The 16,773-nt window shown below is 36.0% G+C and overlaps 1 protein-coding gene across 3 annotated transcripts in view; it reads right to left on the reverse strand.

Annotated features, from left to right (window-relative positions):
- The window catches only part of DGKH (diacylglycerol kinase, eta), a 91,079-nt gene that overhangs the window by 20,257 nt on the left and 54,049 nt on the right, over positions 1 to 16,773 (reverse strand). The window contains exon 18 of one of the 3 annotated variants that reach the window (XM_011940457.1): positions 13,814 to 13,999. In XM_011940457.1, the coding sequence (XP_011795847.1) occupies positions 13,947 to 13,999 (53 nt within the window). In that variant the 3' untranslated portion in view covers positions 13,814 to 13,946. Of the gene's footprint in view, positions 1 to 13,345; positions 14,000 to 16,773 lie in introns of those variants that run through there. The other 2 variants (XM_011940446.1, XM_011940466.1) reach the window with 2 other exon arrangements.

The raw sequence follows: 16,773 nt of genomic DNA on the forward strand, positions 1-16,773 counted from the left end.
GGATGGTCTCGATCTCCTGACCTCGTGATCCGCCCGTCTCGGCCTCCCAAAGTGCTGGGATTACAGGCTTGAGCCACCGCGCCCGGCCTGTATTACTTTTTACAACTGCATGTGGATCTACAATTATCTCAAAATTAAAAGTTTAATTTTAAAAAAGATTTCCCACCAGAAACAATACAGGCTTCCTACTTTCTTCAAATGCATTCTTTTTATTTGAGAAGGACGATCTCAAGGCAGTGCCCTTTGGAAAGACGTCTTTTATCATCACGTACATCAGGACCAACCATTACTTTCAGCAAAGTACAAAAATACACACATCAGTGACTTCCGTACAATAAATACATAATCATGCATCCCACAATAAAAGGCACTGAAAACTGATCACTTAGTAGTCATAAAAATTACTAGCTACATTAACAAAGCCACCCAAATTATCTGTACAAGGAAATGTAACAATATATTCCAAAGGTGAAAACACATAAAACATCTTTAAAATAGTAGGCAATAAATATCTCAATTGTATATATTTTAAAAATTATGCCATTGTAAACAGCATGTAAACAAACAAAACTCACGTTGTCTTACCATTATTAAAAGTAATGAGAGCCAAAGTTATAACCTCTGCTCTGTCAGGTATATTTCACTGGCAAGTGTGCTAAGCAGTTGAAAGTTTCACTCTTTTCTGCAGCAAACAGAGCCCACTGTGTAATAAATAGATAGATATTATCTGCATCTTTCAGACACAAGTGCTTAGTTTCAAAACAGACTACCAAAATGTAGTAAATTCCTAATCATAAATAATACGGCAAGGCTAAATTTAAAATACCTTTTCCAATGTAAGGGACGAAAGGAACTATACTGTTGTGTTTTCAGCATAATGATAAACAGGAGGCAAATGATTTCTGGTTATCTTTATCGAAAGATAAAATGAATGTGCTGAATGTCAGGGTAAAGTGTCCAATCTTTTGAGCCTCCTCCTTTTGTGCACTTTGTACAAAATCAAACAAAGAGTAAAGCTGTATCACCCTAAGAATTTTCTTTTGCTAGAGAACATAGAAATGGATGATACTTAATATTGATGGGAAACAATGACTTCAAAATATGCCTATCAAACTGTGAATATACATACAAGTCGGCTTTTTCCATACTTACTGACAATAAAGATACAGCTTTTTCCTTCTCATGAAGGAACCCTATTGCCTAACCATCCATAAATATCTACAGAATTTCTTATACCTAAAAATATTTTTGTTTCACCTATATATTAGTGCCTTATGGCAGACAAGTACTAGTAATATTTACTATATGCTTAGATACGTACGCTACCTGTTAAACATTATTACTGTCTACTCCTCATTCAAAATAACCAAGGAAACATCAACCCCCATCTTCAAATGAAGCCTCTGAAGTATACCAGAAAGCATTACTTTTTCCCTTCTCCTGTGGGTTTACCATGCACAACTCTTATATATTTTGGTGTGTGTGTGATCAATAGGGTTATATGCCTTCCCAAAATCAACTTTAAATGTGAGTTCACGTTCTACAGACCTATCAGTCACGGGGATCACATGTATGGCTGTGGAAAGAGGATTGATGAAATATGTACTTTACAAAACAGTCAAAATTCTTGGTGGCTGACACAAAAATATAAAAACTGTAGCCATAAAAATGGGATTACCTCTTTATGATAAAATAATTTGGTTAGTTTTTGTGGGTGGAAGGAGACTCCCCTGAAGTAACCTGAAAAAACACTTGGTTTACAATAGTTCTCCTAATACCTTAAACAGACTGTGGAAAAATAACTGTGAAAACAAACTTGGACTCTACCAGACAGGAGCTGTGTCTTACTTTATTTGTATCCCCGGAATCTAATTGAGTGTCAAGTATACAGCAGGTAGAAAAGTCTATCAAGTGAATGAAGGAACAGGGCATTTCAGTTAATTACAAACATTTTAACTAATTTTTTTTTTTTTTTTTTGAGACAGAATGTCGCTCTGTTGCCCAGGCTGGAGTGCAGTGATGCGATCGCGGCCCACTGCAACCTCCACCTCCTGGGTTCAAGCGATTCTCCTGCCTCAGCCTCCTGAGTAGCTGGGATTACAGGTACGCATCGCCATGCCTGGTTAGTTTTTGTATTTTTAGCAACAAGGTTTCACCATGTTGACTGGTCTCAAACTCCTGACCTCAGGTAATCCACCCGCTTTAGCCTCCCAAAGCGCTGGGATTACAGGCGTGAGCCACCGCGCCCAGCCCTGATATTTAATTTTAGAAATTATTAACTTGGAAAAGCTTTCTGTTAGCCTTTATGAGTATTTGGTGATATGGTAGAAAGGCTTTATCTAATCCCAAAGAAAAACAGGCCCATAGGTAATAGTTTTTATTTTTAGTCTTTATATTCTATAGAGGCTGATAATAGTCACAAGCCTTCTTACATTTACATTAAAATAGTAACTCTAAATAACCCGAAATCACACAAACTCAGTCTATTTCCCCCCAGCTGAATATTATTTAAAAATTCCACCATCACTATTGCTTTTGATTCTTTCTGAAGTCTCATTATTGTCTATAGGTAATCAGTATATGTATTTATGTGGACTGTATACACTAAATGTCTATAAAAGAGAAAGATGATCTTTAGGGCATATTAACAAATTACAAATAAGAGTTTGGCAGTTACGTGAAAATTTTAGAAGCCTCATTTTGAGAAACAAGAATTCAGATTTGCCAATATTTCTGACTTACAGCTAACAGATGATTATTTTTCACAAAACATCTGCTCTTCCTTGCTGTTTATCTTCTGTTGGTTTGCCCGGAGTGCACACATGCTCATGAATGCGCACTTACCTCATGTGGACTTTCATGTGGAATTTTAAGCCTTTGTTTGTGAAAGTACACAAATATAGAGAAGTTTGGGTTTTATATTACCTTCATTCAAAAATATTTATCAAAGTCCTACTATGTGTAGCTAGACACTGAGAATACAAATGGGAAGAGAGAAATTCAGTGGTGTGTGTGTGTGTGTGTAATTGAAATGTTATGTTATTTTAACAGAAAAAGTTTCAATCTACTATAGGCATGGAAGAAATATCTGCCTAGGGAAGTCAGGTAGGGCTTCACAAAAAGTTAAATTTGAATTGAGTCTTGAATATTTTCATCTATGGCATGGGATTATGCAAAGGCACTAAGTTATAAGTAGTTCCAAATTCCTGGATTACAAAAGTCAACAGAGGGAAGGTTGGTGAGGATACTAAAAAGGAAGAAAGAGGTAAGGTCATAGGTCCTCTTGCTTAGGACCTCTTGCTATTCTGTAATTTATAGAAAAGAGAGTCTACTCAAGAACTTTTAGCAAATTTGTTTGAGAGAGACCACTCTGGTGGGAAAGAGTGAAAGTAGAAAAACCAGTTGTTGAAAAAAAAATAAAAAAAAAACCTATGGCAAAAGCAAAGGAGTGAAAAGTGGTGAGGGTTTGTATGAGGAAGGCCTGAAAGGCAGCAATGAAATCAACACTTTACTGAAACTAATGAGAAACACAGCATAAAACTTGAATTCAGCTTTTGACATAACCAAAAAATGAAATATGCAACTGCATAAATACTGAAAAAAAATTGATGCAGAAAATGCTTTTGCTTACAAAATCCAAAGCCAAGATTAAGATTAAGCATTTGTGTTATTCTATACTTTAGTTTATGAGTTTCTTGGCAGAAGAACCTAATTTGCATAGTGTTGCTATGAAAACTATGTCATCTTTCAAAAGCTTTCTGAAAGCTTTTCAAGTAAAAGGAGAGAAAACAAAAGAACCGTTCAAGTTTGCAATTCTCTCATTCTCATAATTATGTATATTTTTTAAAAAATGCTGCACAATTATAATCTGTAAACAGAGCATGTTCTAATTAAAATTATAATTAATTTCAATTATACTGAGGTCACCTGTATGTCAGGTCATTATGGGAAGCAAATTCCCAGAAAAACAATTTCTTCCAGTCACTGTACCAAATCATTCTGGATTAATCATTTAGAGATCTATCATCATGAAAATTAAGTTGCGTCATTAAGACAAATCAAAATTCCATGGTGATAAACTCCGAACTTTTCCCTGTATCATATGGCATTCCAACATTTTTGGGGCAGTGAGATGCAACAGGAACTCCAAATTATCATATTATACTATAATAAATACTAGATTTAGCAAAGAAACCTTTATGTCAAGAATCAGATAGTGACGGAATTCAAATGTCATGTAAAAATCAAGCCATTGTTCCCTTACTCTCATGTATAACTAATATAATGATTTTAACTAGGTTATTCTACCTTCTAATTTAATTCCCTTAATCATACTCAGAGTTCCATTAATTAATAAAATCTCTAGTTGAGTTTCTTTATGGGAAGTTTTGAAACTACTTTGCATGAAAGAATACCATTCCACAGTCAGAGAACGCAGTCAGTGATCCATGCTCTGGATCAAACATTCAGAACTCAGCACAGAGAAAGGAATATCACATACTCCATCTTTTTAACTACTGGTTTAAAAAGACATTTTCCTCTTTGGGGAGTTAAACTAAGAAAAGATATGAAGGATTTAACTTAAAAAATATATTCACATCTATAAAATTGTTGTTTGGCTTATGTACAGAAAAATTTTTGAAGATTTTAGAAGTGAGTTTTGGCCTATCCTAAAATGATTAATATGAACATATAATACAACAGAGGAAAATACCCATAATCTACTCTGGTACAAATGCTATTAATTTTAACTTTACTTTCATTTTTAAATTGAACATCAGGGATATCAATTTGAACTTCTAATTTCCGTGCTATAGTCTGGGAAGTCTTTATTTATATCTAAAATGACAGTGGGAAAGAAATTGTAAAATTAGGTGTGATTCATACTTATATAATTCCTTTTGTAAAAGAAACATTACCAAGTACTAACAACTGATAATATTGTGTGCCATTTCTAACTGGGAACACCAAGTCACCAAAACATAACCTGTAGAAAGGGCACAATGAGCCAAAGCCATCAGTTACAGAACTTGATAAGCCTAAACCATATTCCCATCTCTAGGTATTGTGAATTTTAATAACTGTTTTGTTGTTTCAGTGAAAGGAAAAAACCCATTTAGCAATTGTCATTGCTAATGCATTTCAAGGCTTAGCAAGTTTAAGAAAATCTCCTTGGTCTGCAGGGTATGGTCTGATCCACATTTACTGGTGTTTTTCTATAGAACCAGCTCAGCGTGTTAAGAAAATCTCCTTGGTCTGCAGGGTATCGTCTGATCCACGTTTACTGGTGTTTCTCTATAGAACCAGCTAAGCGTGTCTGACTAGTTCACCAGACGTCAATCACTGAGATGAGAAAGCACAGATATTTGCCTCATATCACAAACCCTTGTGTGGACTCCATCAAATGTCCTGAATGATTAGATCATCTGAACTACCTTCTTACTGACTTCTAAATTTCAACAGTAGAATGTGCTTCCTGAATTCACTACTTATGCTAAGATCTAGATACAGTCTCGGACTTCATCAATGTGATATTTTTTGTTTTGTGGGGGTGTGCTCAACACACTATATAGCTCACGTGTGCTTTGTGTTTCTATCATATAAGGTGAAAGATATCTATGTTCAAATTATTTGTTCCCAAATCTTTGCCAAAAATTACCAACTCAAGTTCCTTTTTCCTGTAATTTCCATGTAATTTCTCTCACCGGTTTTCTTTTTTCCCACCTCCAGTAACTGCTTGTGCAACAGTAAAATTAAGATAAAACTCTTTGCCTTTAAAATTAGAGTAAATTAATTATTAGTCTCCTATGAGTTCTTAAATAACACACAATACATCAACTGCTAACACTGTAACATAGAAGAAAACAAAGTTAGGGCTTGTTAAAGCAATTTTCTTTGGTAAACCCATGCTTCACATTAAATCAAAACAGGTATTTTTTTCCTTCCTTGAAAACATGTGTTTTCTTCTGTGTGGTATGTTGTGCCATTATGTTTTAAATTTTTAGTTTTTTAAACAGTTAAACTGAGAGTAATTTTAAGTAGAAATAATTCAAACAATTAAAGTCTCACTGACTTGACAGAAACAATTATCCATAATGGTTACTATCCCAGAACCAAATGCAAACATAAGTTAAAAATATCCACCCTGGAACTGAGAACTGCTAGATATGTGATATTTTGGGGGGTTCAAAATTCTTTTTTTTTTTCCCCCAAGACAGAGTCTCGCTCTGTCGCTCAGGCTGGAGTAAAGTGGCGAGATCTTGATTCAATGCAACCTCCACCTCCTGGGCTCAAGCGATTCTCTTGCCTCAGCCTCCTGAGTAGCTGGGATTACAGGCACCCACCACCACGCCTGGCTAATTTTTGTATTATGTTGGCCAGGCTGGTCTCGAACTCCTGACCTCAGGTAATCTACCTCCCTCAGCTTCCCGAAGTGCTGGGATTACAAGCCTGAGCCACGACGCTTGACCGGGGTTCAAGATTCCTAACGTTCATTTGAATGTCATATTGGCAGTACAATCACTAAGATCTCTTTTCAACTAAACCTGAGAACTAGCTACAGAAAATAAGTTGTGACATGAAGATAAAATACATATTGGCAAAATATAACACACTGAATCCCTTGGCCACATTAAATCCTTAATATTGGTGATTTCATTTAGGCTTTATATTTTTTAAAAATATTTATTTTAAACATGAAACTTATTTTTTTCAACAAGGTGTCTATTACTATTCCGCTATCTATGATGGTAAAGAATACAGTTTTTTAAAAGGAAAATAGTTGGGCATCTGTTTGACAGAAATGAGTACTTCAAGTATATAAGTAAATTATCAACAGAACTATACCTCTAAGCAACAGCAGTAAAAAGGAAAAGAGCTAGAATACGTATTTCAGATAAAGATTAAATTTCACAACATAATAAATAAATGCACTGATTTATACAACTTGTGAAAACCTTCTGATGATTACAAGTAATACTGTCTGTTACTGACTTTGCTGATACCAGCACTGCCTCACATAGAGAAATTCAAAGGTAAAATTCTTGTCCCTAATGCCATAAAATATACAAAGCTTTTATATTTGTTATTAAATATTTTGTCTACCAAAATTCTTGCAAACTAAAATACATCTTGGCAGTTTGAATAGCCAGCATAATTATTTTGATATAAAAAGATAAGAAAAATTTTAATATGAAAATTAATAACAGCAAAAGGAGAAACTTGTTGTATAAATACACATTTTAACATAAAAGTGAGACTTATCTCACTTAAGAGGAAGAAAAACATTCGATACAATTTACTTGAAGATTTGAAAATAATTATATTTCCCAGCTCTAGATAAATATATTACTTGAATTTACTAGTCATCTTCAATATACAATATATAACTCACAAAACTGGGAATGTTACAATTCCTTTCACAGCACTAGTTACCAGTTACCAGAACTGTAAGAAATATTTAGCTACATATCAGCTTAATAGTTGGTATACAGAAATAGATATGGCTAAGCTGTGGGAAACAATAGTGCAATCAAACATTAAGGACCACAAAATATATTCTTTTTCCTTTTTAGTTTGTATATATAACTGCATTATCCTACCTTAATGGCATTATCAACTGAGTATGAAACTTCTTTATTTTAACGCATTTTAAAAGTAACCCTTTTTTTTAGGTTTGGTTGATTTACTTTTGAAATGCAGTTCCTATGAAATACCCAGACTATTTATAAAATCCTATGCAATGAATAACTTGTAGCTAAAATGAAATATTTTATGTGAAGTTTTTAATAACTTTTAAGTAGTAGCTTGGTTTTCATTTTTCCAAAACTTGGAAGTGCATAAACAACTAAGAGAGTATATAAATAATGTAAATAGAATATCTTAGTTACATGGAGGGAATTAATCTGTTCACCTATATTATGTAACATGGAGTTTATCATGAACAGAGTTTAACAGTCTGAGTTACTCTGTTAAACTTCTTTTCCTAAAAATATCAGAAATAATTATACAAATAGGTACAGTCCAGCTGTCTTTGATCTCTGTTCTCTACAATGATAAAACTTTATGGTTTTTCTTCTAACATAAATATCTCCAAACAAACTTGGAAAAAAATAATAAGGAGAAAATAAGATAAGAAAAAACTAACACTTTGTGTATTATAAAAACCAATAATCATCACGTTTTAAAAATTGCAGTTACTTCTTTAGGAAGGCCTCCTATTACAAAGGCATCATATTACTGACTTGACACAGAGATTGCTATACAAAAGTCAGTCAGGGGATGCCATAGAAGAGACAAGCCCCAGGCGTCATGGCACTGGGGCAGGCAGTGGGAGGAGAGAAACCCATGGTAACCAAGTCCTGTGGGGACTGCTCTGGGAGGCTACTCTATTGGCTAACCATTACTAGTGGAGGAATTTTCACTTCTCACTCTTCATTTCAGCTGATCTAAAGAATTTGGTGTTTTAAAACTGCCATTTGTATTATCAAACTTCAAACCCACTGTCTTATCCAACGTACATCTGAGAGACGCAGGATGAGTTAACTGGAGTGGGGCATAGAGGGGGCGGACAGGAGAGATCCTAAATGTCAGGGCCAAGAGATGCATTGTTCTTATAGCTTAATTAAGGGCTATATCCTTAAAGAATTCATATCCATAGAGCATGAAAGTCCACTATGTTGACAGCCCAGTTGGAGATAAAAGATGGTTCTACTTTAGAAGTGCCGCATAGTGGCAGCCCCTGTAACTTTCTAAGTTATAGCTCTGCGTGAATATTTTCTTCCTTGATTCCTGTTAAAAATAAGTTCCATGAAGACAAAAATATTGTCCTCGTTATTAATAAAAATTAGCTAAAGCATCTCTAGGCAACTGTGTTTTGGTACATTATATCAATATGTAAAAGTTATTGAGCGAAGGATTCCTGACAATAAGTCTCATTGGGAAAAATCTTATTATAGAATTAAATAAATTGTTATTTGGGGGTCAAGAATATGAAATATTGTTTTTCAGGCACTATTTTCAGGAATTACTAACCATGTGACCATCAAGATAAGTGAGCATAAGGAAAACAGATCTAAATCTAGCAAAGCAAGACTTTTTAAAGGGCTTAAATGGCATTCACTTTACTTGGAATCCTTTTGGTTCATTCCTTTTTCTTGCTTTTTTTGCATGCCTAACAATTCATTTACTGTGTGTGTGCTGCTACGTGTCTTCATGCATGAGCTATGTCAACAACAACAATCTACCGATAAGAGAAAATGAAAATGTACAAGTTGTAGGAGACTAACATGGTTTTAACTTATCTCAGTATATATTTTTCTGAAATGTTCCCTGTGATTAAGTTGTGAACAAATGAACATGCCATATGTCAACAAACTGAGTAAACGTGGATTGTTAGTGACTTAGTGGTGGAGGGAGGGCTAGAGAAAGGCCAGCTGTGTTGGTCTGCCAATCTCCTGTGTCCCACTTTGGCTACCAAAATACAACTACTGGTAGGTAGGGCTCATCTAGAACCAGAATAAGGAATAAGGATTGAGAAGAAAACTCAGCAAGGATGATGAATGAGTTTCAGCTCATTGCTGCGATTAGCTGAAGAATGAATAGGAAACAGTGGATGAAGGAACAAGCTATTCCAGGGACATTTTGAAGCCCTTGGACCTCACGTCCCTTATAGCTAAGGAAGGATAACATGGATGTAGGCCAGTGCTCATCATTTGAGAAATTTTGCTAAAGGAAGATTTTGATTCAGTAGATCTGAAGTGGACCTGAAATTCTGCATTTCTGTAAGCTCTCAGGCTGCTGCCCCATGGATCACATTTTGAGTAGCAATGATCTACACCAGAGCTGTCCGATAGAATTTCTGCAGGGATGAAAATTTTCTATATCTGTACTGTCCACTTTGGTTACTGAACACTTGAAATGTAGTTGGTGCCACTGAGAAATGGAATTTCTAATTAAATTAATTTTTTTAAAAGAGTAGGGGTCTTGCTCTGCTGCCCAGGCTGGAGGGCAGTAGTATGACCATGGCTCACTGCAGCCTTGAACTCCTGGGCTCAAGCAATCCTCCCACCTCAGCCTTCAGAGTAGCTGGGACTATAGGCACATGCCATCATGCCTAGCTAGTTAAAAAAAATTTTTTTTCAGAGACAGGGTCTCACTATGTTGCCCAGTCTGGTCTCAAACTCCTGGCCTCAAGCCATCCTCCCGCCTCAGCCTCCTGAGTCACCAGGATTACAGGCTTGTGCCACCGTGCCTGGCTTAATGAAATTCCATTTAAATTTAGATAGCCACATGTAGCTACAATATCAGACAGGAGAGATCTAGATATTCATGGGTCATTTCTTGTCAGTAAAAACAATATACATCACAGTCGCAAATGATCTCATCCATCAATTCATTTAGATTATCTAGCAAGTATCCTTTTATACAATGCCAGCTGTAAAATTAGTGTCTTCAAATTGTTTTCTTCCTAACACTTAAATGACCCACCATGTATGCTTAAGCGAGAAATGAAAGAGGTCATTTTGTAGTGGATTAATTGATGAAGAAAGGAAAGCAGAAAGCAGTGAGAATTTCAGCAACCATGACTGCATTGGGCATTGCGAAAATGAAGAGCCAGAATGTAGGAAAGAAACTCAGAAAGGGAGATGAAGATACCCTAAAGAGAAATACTGCATACTCAGGAATTTTATTTAGGTCTGATTCTGTCCCTTTACCTCCTTTAAAAGCAAGTTCTTCCTCAGGAAATGGAACTGAAAGAAAATATATTCTGGCTGACGCCCTCCCCTTCCCTGACCTCCCACCAGCCCCGATCCTCCAGGTGAAGGAGAGCCTATCAGGGAGAAGAGCTGACAATTCCAGCCATCACAGTCACTGCAGTCAGGTGCAGGTGGGAACTTCTGACCCCAGCTCATGCATGGATCAAAGCACAGAGGCCCCATCCCACTCCCCAAAGCTGTGATCCAATCCCATGGAGAAGCTCTTCCCTACTTTTTTTTTTTTTTTTTTTTTTGTAATCGCATCTACTACAAGAAGAGGAATTATTTATGATACTGACAGGGGCCTAAGGAGGCTCTGAAGACCCCCTCCTGGAAACAGGTGTCAGTGAAGTCATTCGGGCCCTGCACAGCCATGCAGAGGCAAAGCATATAGAGAAAATTGCTCTCATTTAACAAAAAGTATATCCAAATTGTCATTTGATAGAATTTCCCCCATCCAAAGCCATTTGCAGGAAAAGTCTGGCTAATTAAGGATTCCATTAAGAGAATCAGGCTCTACCAACTGAGCTAGCCAGAAATGCACTGTAGGATTCCATTAACTGAGACTTTACAGCATATACAAAAGATGTTACCTGCGAGTGAAAAGACCACCAAACAAACCAACAAAATTCAATCCTTCACATCACACTCTTAAATTTGGGACACGTCATAAGCTTTTCTATTAGCAAAGGGGGATGAGGGGTGAAAATCAATATAGCTATTTATATTAATACATTCTTTATGCTAGAGTTCTTCCCCTTCTTGCCCTCACTTTTCCTTTTTTTAGTAGAGATGGACAGAGATCTGTAATGTCAGAGAGTTCTGGGAACCTGGTACCTCTGTTAGGTTGCACAGGAAAGTATTTACAGAACAGCACTTAGGTGGGACTATCAGAGGGGCTGAAAAAGGAGACCTCTGACTTCATAAGTGCAGATACAATTAGAATAATTGAGTAATTCGTGACTTTTTTTTTTTTTTTTTTGAGATGGAGTCTTGCTCTGTCACCCAGGCTAGAGAGCAGTGGTGTGATGTCAGCTCACTGCAATCTCCATCTCCTGGGTTCAAGCAATTCTCCTGCCTCAGCCTCCTGAGTAGCTGGGATTACAGGTGCCCACCACCACACCTGGCTATTTTTTGTATTTTCAGTAGAGATGTATTTTCAGTCTCACTATACTGGTCAGGCTGGTCTTGAACTCCTGACCTCAGGTGATCTACTCACCTCAGCCTCCCAAAGTGGTGGGATTACATGCATGAGCCACAGCACCCAGCCTCATGACTCTTTTTAAACTACTTGATATAACTGTCTTTGGAAAATTTCCATTTATTTACAACTTAGGTAAAATATATAGTCAGACATACTTGGTCAGGAATCCCTCAGGGTCATTTATTTTAAAGACATCAAAATTTTGTGATTTTTACTAGTAGTTAAATACCCAAGTTATAAACAAGAGTAAAGTGTCAAACAGTTAAACTCCTTTAATATAATTAAATAATATGCCTGACAATAGTTCATTTTAAATGCTCACCTATTAGTATTTCTCTTTAAACACTGGGAAATAATTGTCTAGAAAATTATCAGTGATGCTATATCACAAGATTATATGTATGTAGGTATATATATACATATAAATGTATATGTGTATGTGTGTATATATATACACATATATGTGTATATGTATATATCTGTGTGTGCATATATCTATTAAGAACCTAGCAGGCTGCTTCATAAAAATTATCACCACTGAGTCAGTACCCTGTTTATTTCTCTTATGTACAATATTTTAAAATATTATAATTAATGTTTTGGTATATAATGGCTAAAGAAAGCTTATTTAAGGATATTTTTGTGACTTTTTGATATGTATGCCTTTGGCTTTCAAAGATTTGACCATTGTAATGTTGACTTCTAATAAGCTCTACTGAAGTAGAGTGGGTTAGAAAAAGGAAAATAATATCCACCTGACAGGAATTAAGAATTAAGTGAGATAATAATAACAACAACATAAAGCCCTTAAGAAAAAATTTAAATCTCTTCTGTTGGAAAGTTTGTGTCAGAAGTCACTATAGAGAGTGGGTGAGTCTGGGTAATCTTTCAGTATATAAATCTCAGTTGGGACCTTAGGGAATTCCTGGATCTCAACACTTCACTGTATCATAAATTCAAACAGAATATTAAATAATTATAAAATTGAAATTAAAAATTAGAAACGAAATGTGGAAATTTTAGTTTGGAAAGCTGTAACAAGTTTTGTCAGGTAAGGGAGCAGGTAATTTTATGAAGATACTCAGAGAATTTTCTTAACGTGCACGCCTACTGCTTATGATAGATTGAAATAAAATTGACTTGCATACAATGTATATCATTTGTTGATTATGGCACAGACACACATTCACAAAGTCTTAGGTACAGAATATTTACGCAAAATTCCATATTAAAAAACAGAAAAGTGCAGTGCCCTTAGACAACAAAAATATACTTTAGTAATAAATTAAATCCCATTAACATTAAAATTGACATGAAAGCTATTTAAAGTGTTACAATATTAGATGTGACATGCAAGAAAAAGAAAGACATTCAGGCAGGAACATCGTGCATTAAGATTTGCATTCATTCATAGTATTAGGCAGGTTTTCAACATATTCTTGACCACTAAGCACTAGGAGTTGGAGGTAATACCAATCTACATTCAAAATACAACTTAATTTATATTTTAGTCTCCTAACCTACGATTTTAAGAAAATGGCCAACGCCTCCAATAATGAAACCCAGGGAGTTTTAACCACATGTCGTTATGCAGTTGCACAGTAGAACATTCCATCACACCAGATCTATGGAAAGTAAACATTTTGCAATTCCACCTTTTAGACAATGCAATCATCTCAGATTCCTCCTACCTTATTACTATTGTGAATATATTTGAACATGTCAGGTTTGCACAAAAAGAAAATGGCTTTGTGGAATGTATTTGTTGGCACAAAAATATTTTCTAATACCTCAATCAAAATTTCACCCACAGCAAAATATCAAGCCATAAAGGTGCTTCAGTGATGCTTACTTATCTACGCAGAAAACTACAAGAACCACCACTTGCTTCCAAGGACTTTGTATTAAGTGGCAATAACTTCTCTTACAAAGAATAGCACTAATATGATTACACCTCTGACTGTGGAGTGCTCCTTCCAAGCTCTTTAATTCCCTGGAGAATTCGCTTCACATGGCCCACCTTCGGTATCCCCAGGTCCTAAAATAAATGAACAGAAAAAGGTAGAAATAATTAAAAACGAAAGAAAAAAGGCAGAAAGAAAATTTAAAAAATGAAAGAAAAGAAAAAAGTGTATTGATAATAGAAAACTGAGGATTAAGTATTTAACCAGTAAGAAACATAATTAGCATTCAGTTCATTCATTTTAGTTTATATTCAGTGATTCAGGAAGTGAAAGCTAGAAAAATAAGTTCATAAAACAAAAATAACCTGACACTGAAGAATTCCCAACTGGCACAAAAAAAAAAATCACATTCTACATAAACTCTTAACTATGACATTCTCATAATTATACACAGTGGCTTTTGACTTCAAGAGTCAAAACCTAAATTTTCTTTCTTCTTTTCTTTCCTTTCTTCTCTCTCTCTCTCTCTCTCCTCTCTCTCTCTCTTTCTTTTCCCCCCTCTCTCTTCTCTCTGTCCTCTTAGAAAGGCTCTTTTGGGATCTCTGAGAAAAAAATGATGCGGGACAGCAGGGCACCCACAATTAGTCCTAAGGCAACATTTCTTGCGCTAAAATAATAAATTTAAAAGTGAGACCTAATTCTAGAGAAGGATACCAGTACCTGCTAAATAAATTTGGACTCTATATGCATTTGCAGTTGCATTACCAGTCTTTGATTTGAGAGGAATATTTAATTTAAATAGTCTTTATACTTTGTAATGTATGTGTGTAAAAAATTACTTAAACATAATTATCTGTTAGTTGATGCTTTCCCTCAAAACACTATTGGCTCTTTTCTCTCAAAATTATTATTCTTGTTTCTTAAAGAAACTTCTTCCTGTAAGTGCCAAGAATTCAATATTTGCGGCCGGGCGCGGTGGCTCAAGCCTGTAATCCCAGCACTTTGGGAGGCCGAGACGGGCGGATCACGAGGTCAGGAGATCAAGACCATCCTGGCTAACACGGTGAAACCCCGTCTCTACTAAAAAAAATACAAAAAACTAGCCGGGCGAGGTGGCGGGCGCCTGTAGTCCCAGCTACTTGGGAGGCTGAGGCCGGAGAATGGCGTAAACCCGGGAGGTGGAGCTTGCCGTGAGCTGAGATCCGGCCACTGCACTCCAGTCTGGGCGACAGAGCGAGACTCCGTCTCAAAAAAAAAAAAAAAAAAAAAAAACTTTCAGAAATAGATGATGACTGCAGAGTGTGCACAGCAAGTACTTTGCAAATATTTGTTGCAGGAATAAATTAAAACTAACCAAGGGTGAATAACCGCCAGTTATTCACTCTCTGAAAAACTAAAGCAAAGAGTTACAGCCTCCAAATCCTAGTTTCTTTAAGTGAAAGGGCATAGTCAGTTTGCTAATATGTGAAGACGAACAACTTCTTCAAAAAAAAATTGAAATATTTGAAAATTATTAAAAAGATGACTTCCAAAATGGCCTAAAAAAAACAGGGTTATAAAATAACGTAACTTGTCTGAGAAGATAAAGATGCAAATATCCACCCTGTTTGGTCATTTATTTATTTTTCAACTTTTAAATGAAATAGATCAAACTGGTTGACGTCTTCTGTCACTGTCTCTCTCTTTCTCCCCTTTACCCTTTAAGAACTCTTGGAGTTCTTCAGCAGTCATGAATCCTTCTGGAAAATACTGTTTTCATAGCCAGTGCTAGTGTCAAACGAGATCATTTCAAGATATTTCACAAATATTTAACTGACTCCGAAAAATATTTTCTCGCATGGCACAGGGCATCCAAAATTAGTCCTAAGGCAACTATATATTTCCTGAATATCTGCTAAAGTATCAAGCTTAAAAGCGAGGCCATACCGATGCTTGCTACCTAAATTTGAAATGTACATGCATTTACAGTCACATTCAGATTTTTTGAGTGGAATATTTAAATATCTTTACCTCTTCGTGAAAACACAGGTATCCAATTACAATATATATTTAAATATTAAATATTTTATTTTAGGCCATAAATACATTGTAGTCTCAAGACTAAATCTTCTTTGGGGAAGGTAGAATCTACTTAGAATTAGTCTTTGGGTATAAAATGAGAAGAATGTTTTCCATAGAATTACAATAACTTACTAGCTATACTTTTTTAAAAATTAATTTTATTTAATTTTAAGTTCCAGGATACATGTGCAGGATGTGCAGGTTTGTTACATAGGTAAAAGTGTGCCATGGTGGTTTGCTGCACCCATCAACCCTTCATCTAGGTAGTAAGCCCCACATGCATTAGCTACTTATCCTGATGCTCTCCCCTCCCTCTGCACCCCCAACAGGCCCCGGTGTATGTTGTTCCCCTCCCTGTACCTATGTGTTCTCATTGCTTAGCTCCCATTTATAAGAACATGCAGTGTTTGGTTTTCTGTTCCTGTGTTAGTTTACTGAGGATAATGACTTCCAGCTCCATCCATGTTCCTGCAAAGGACATGATCCAGTTCCTTTTTATGGCTGCATAGTATTCCATGGTGTATATATACCACATTTTCTTGCTCCAGTCTACAATTTTTTTTTTTTTTTTGAGACAGAGTCTCGCACTGTCGCCCGGGCTGGAGTGCAATGGCGTGATCTCGGCTCACTGCAACCTCTGCCTCCCGGGTTCAAGCAATTCTCCTGCCTCAGCCTCCCGAGTAGCTGGGATTACAGGTGCCCACCACCACACCTGGCTATTTTTTCCTTTTTTTAGTAGAGATGGACAGAGATCTGTAATGTCAGAGAGTTCTGGGAACCTGGTACCTCTGTTAGGTTGCACAGGAAAGTATTTACAGAACAGCACTTAGGTGGGACTATCAGAGGG

This window comes from Colobus angolensis, unplaced genomic scaffold (genome assembly GCF_000951035.1).
Source record: "Colobus angolensis palliatus isolate OR3802 unplaced genomic scaffold, Cang.pa_1.0 Scaffold101, whole genome shotgun sequence".
Classification (NCBI taxonomy): domain Eukaryota; kingdom Metazoa; phylum Chordata; class Mammalia; order Primates; family Cercopithecidae; genus Colobus; species Colobus angolensis.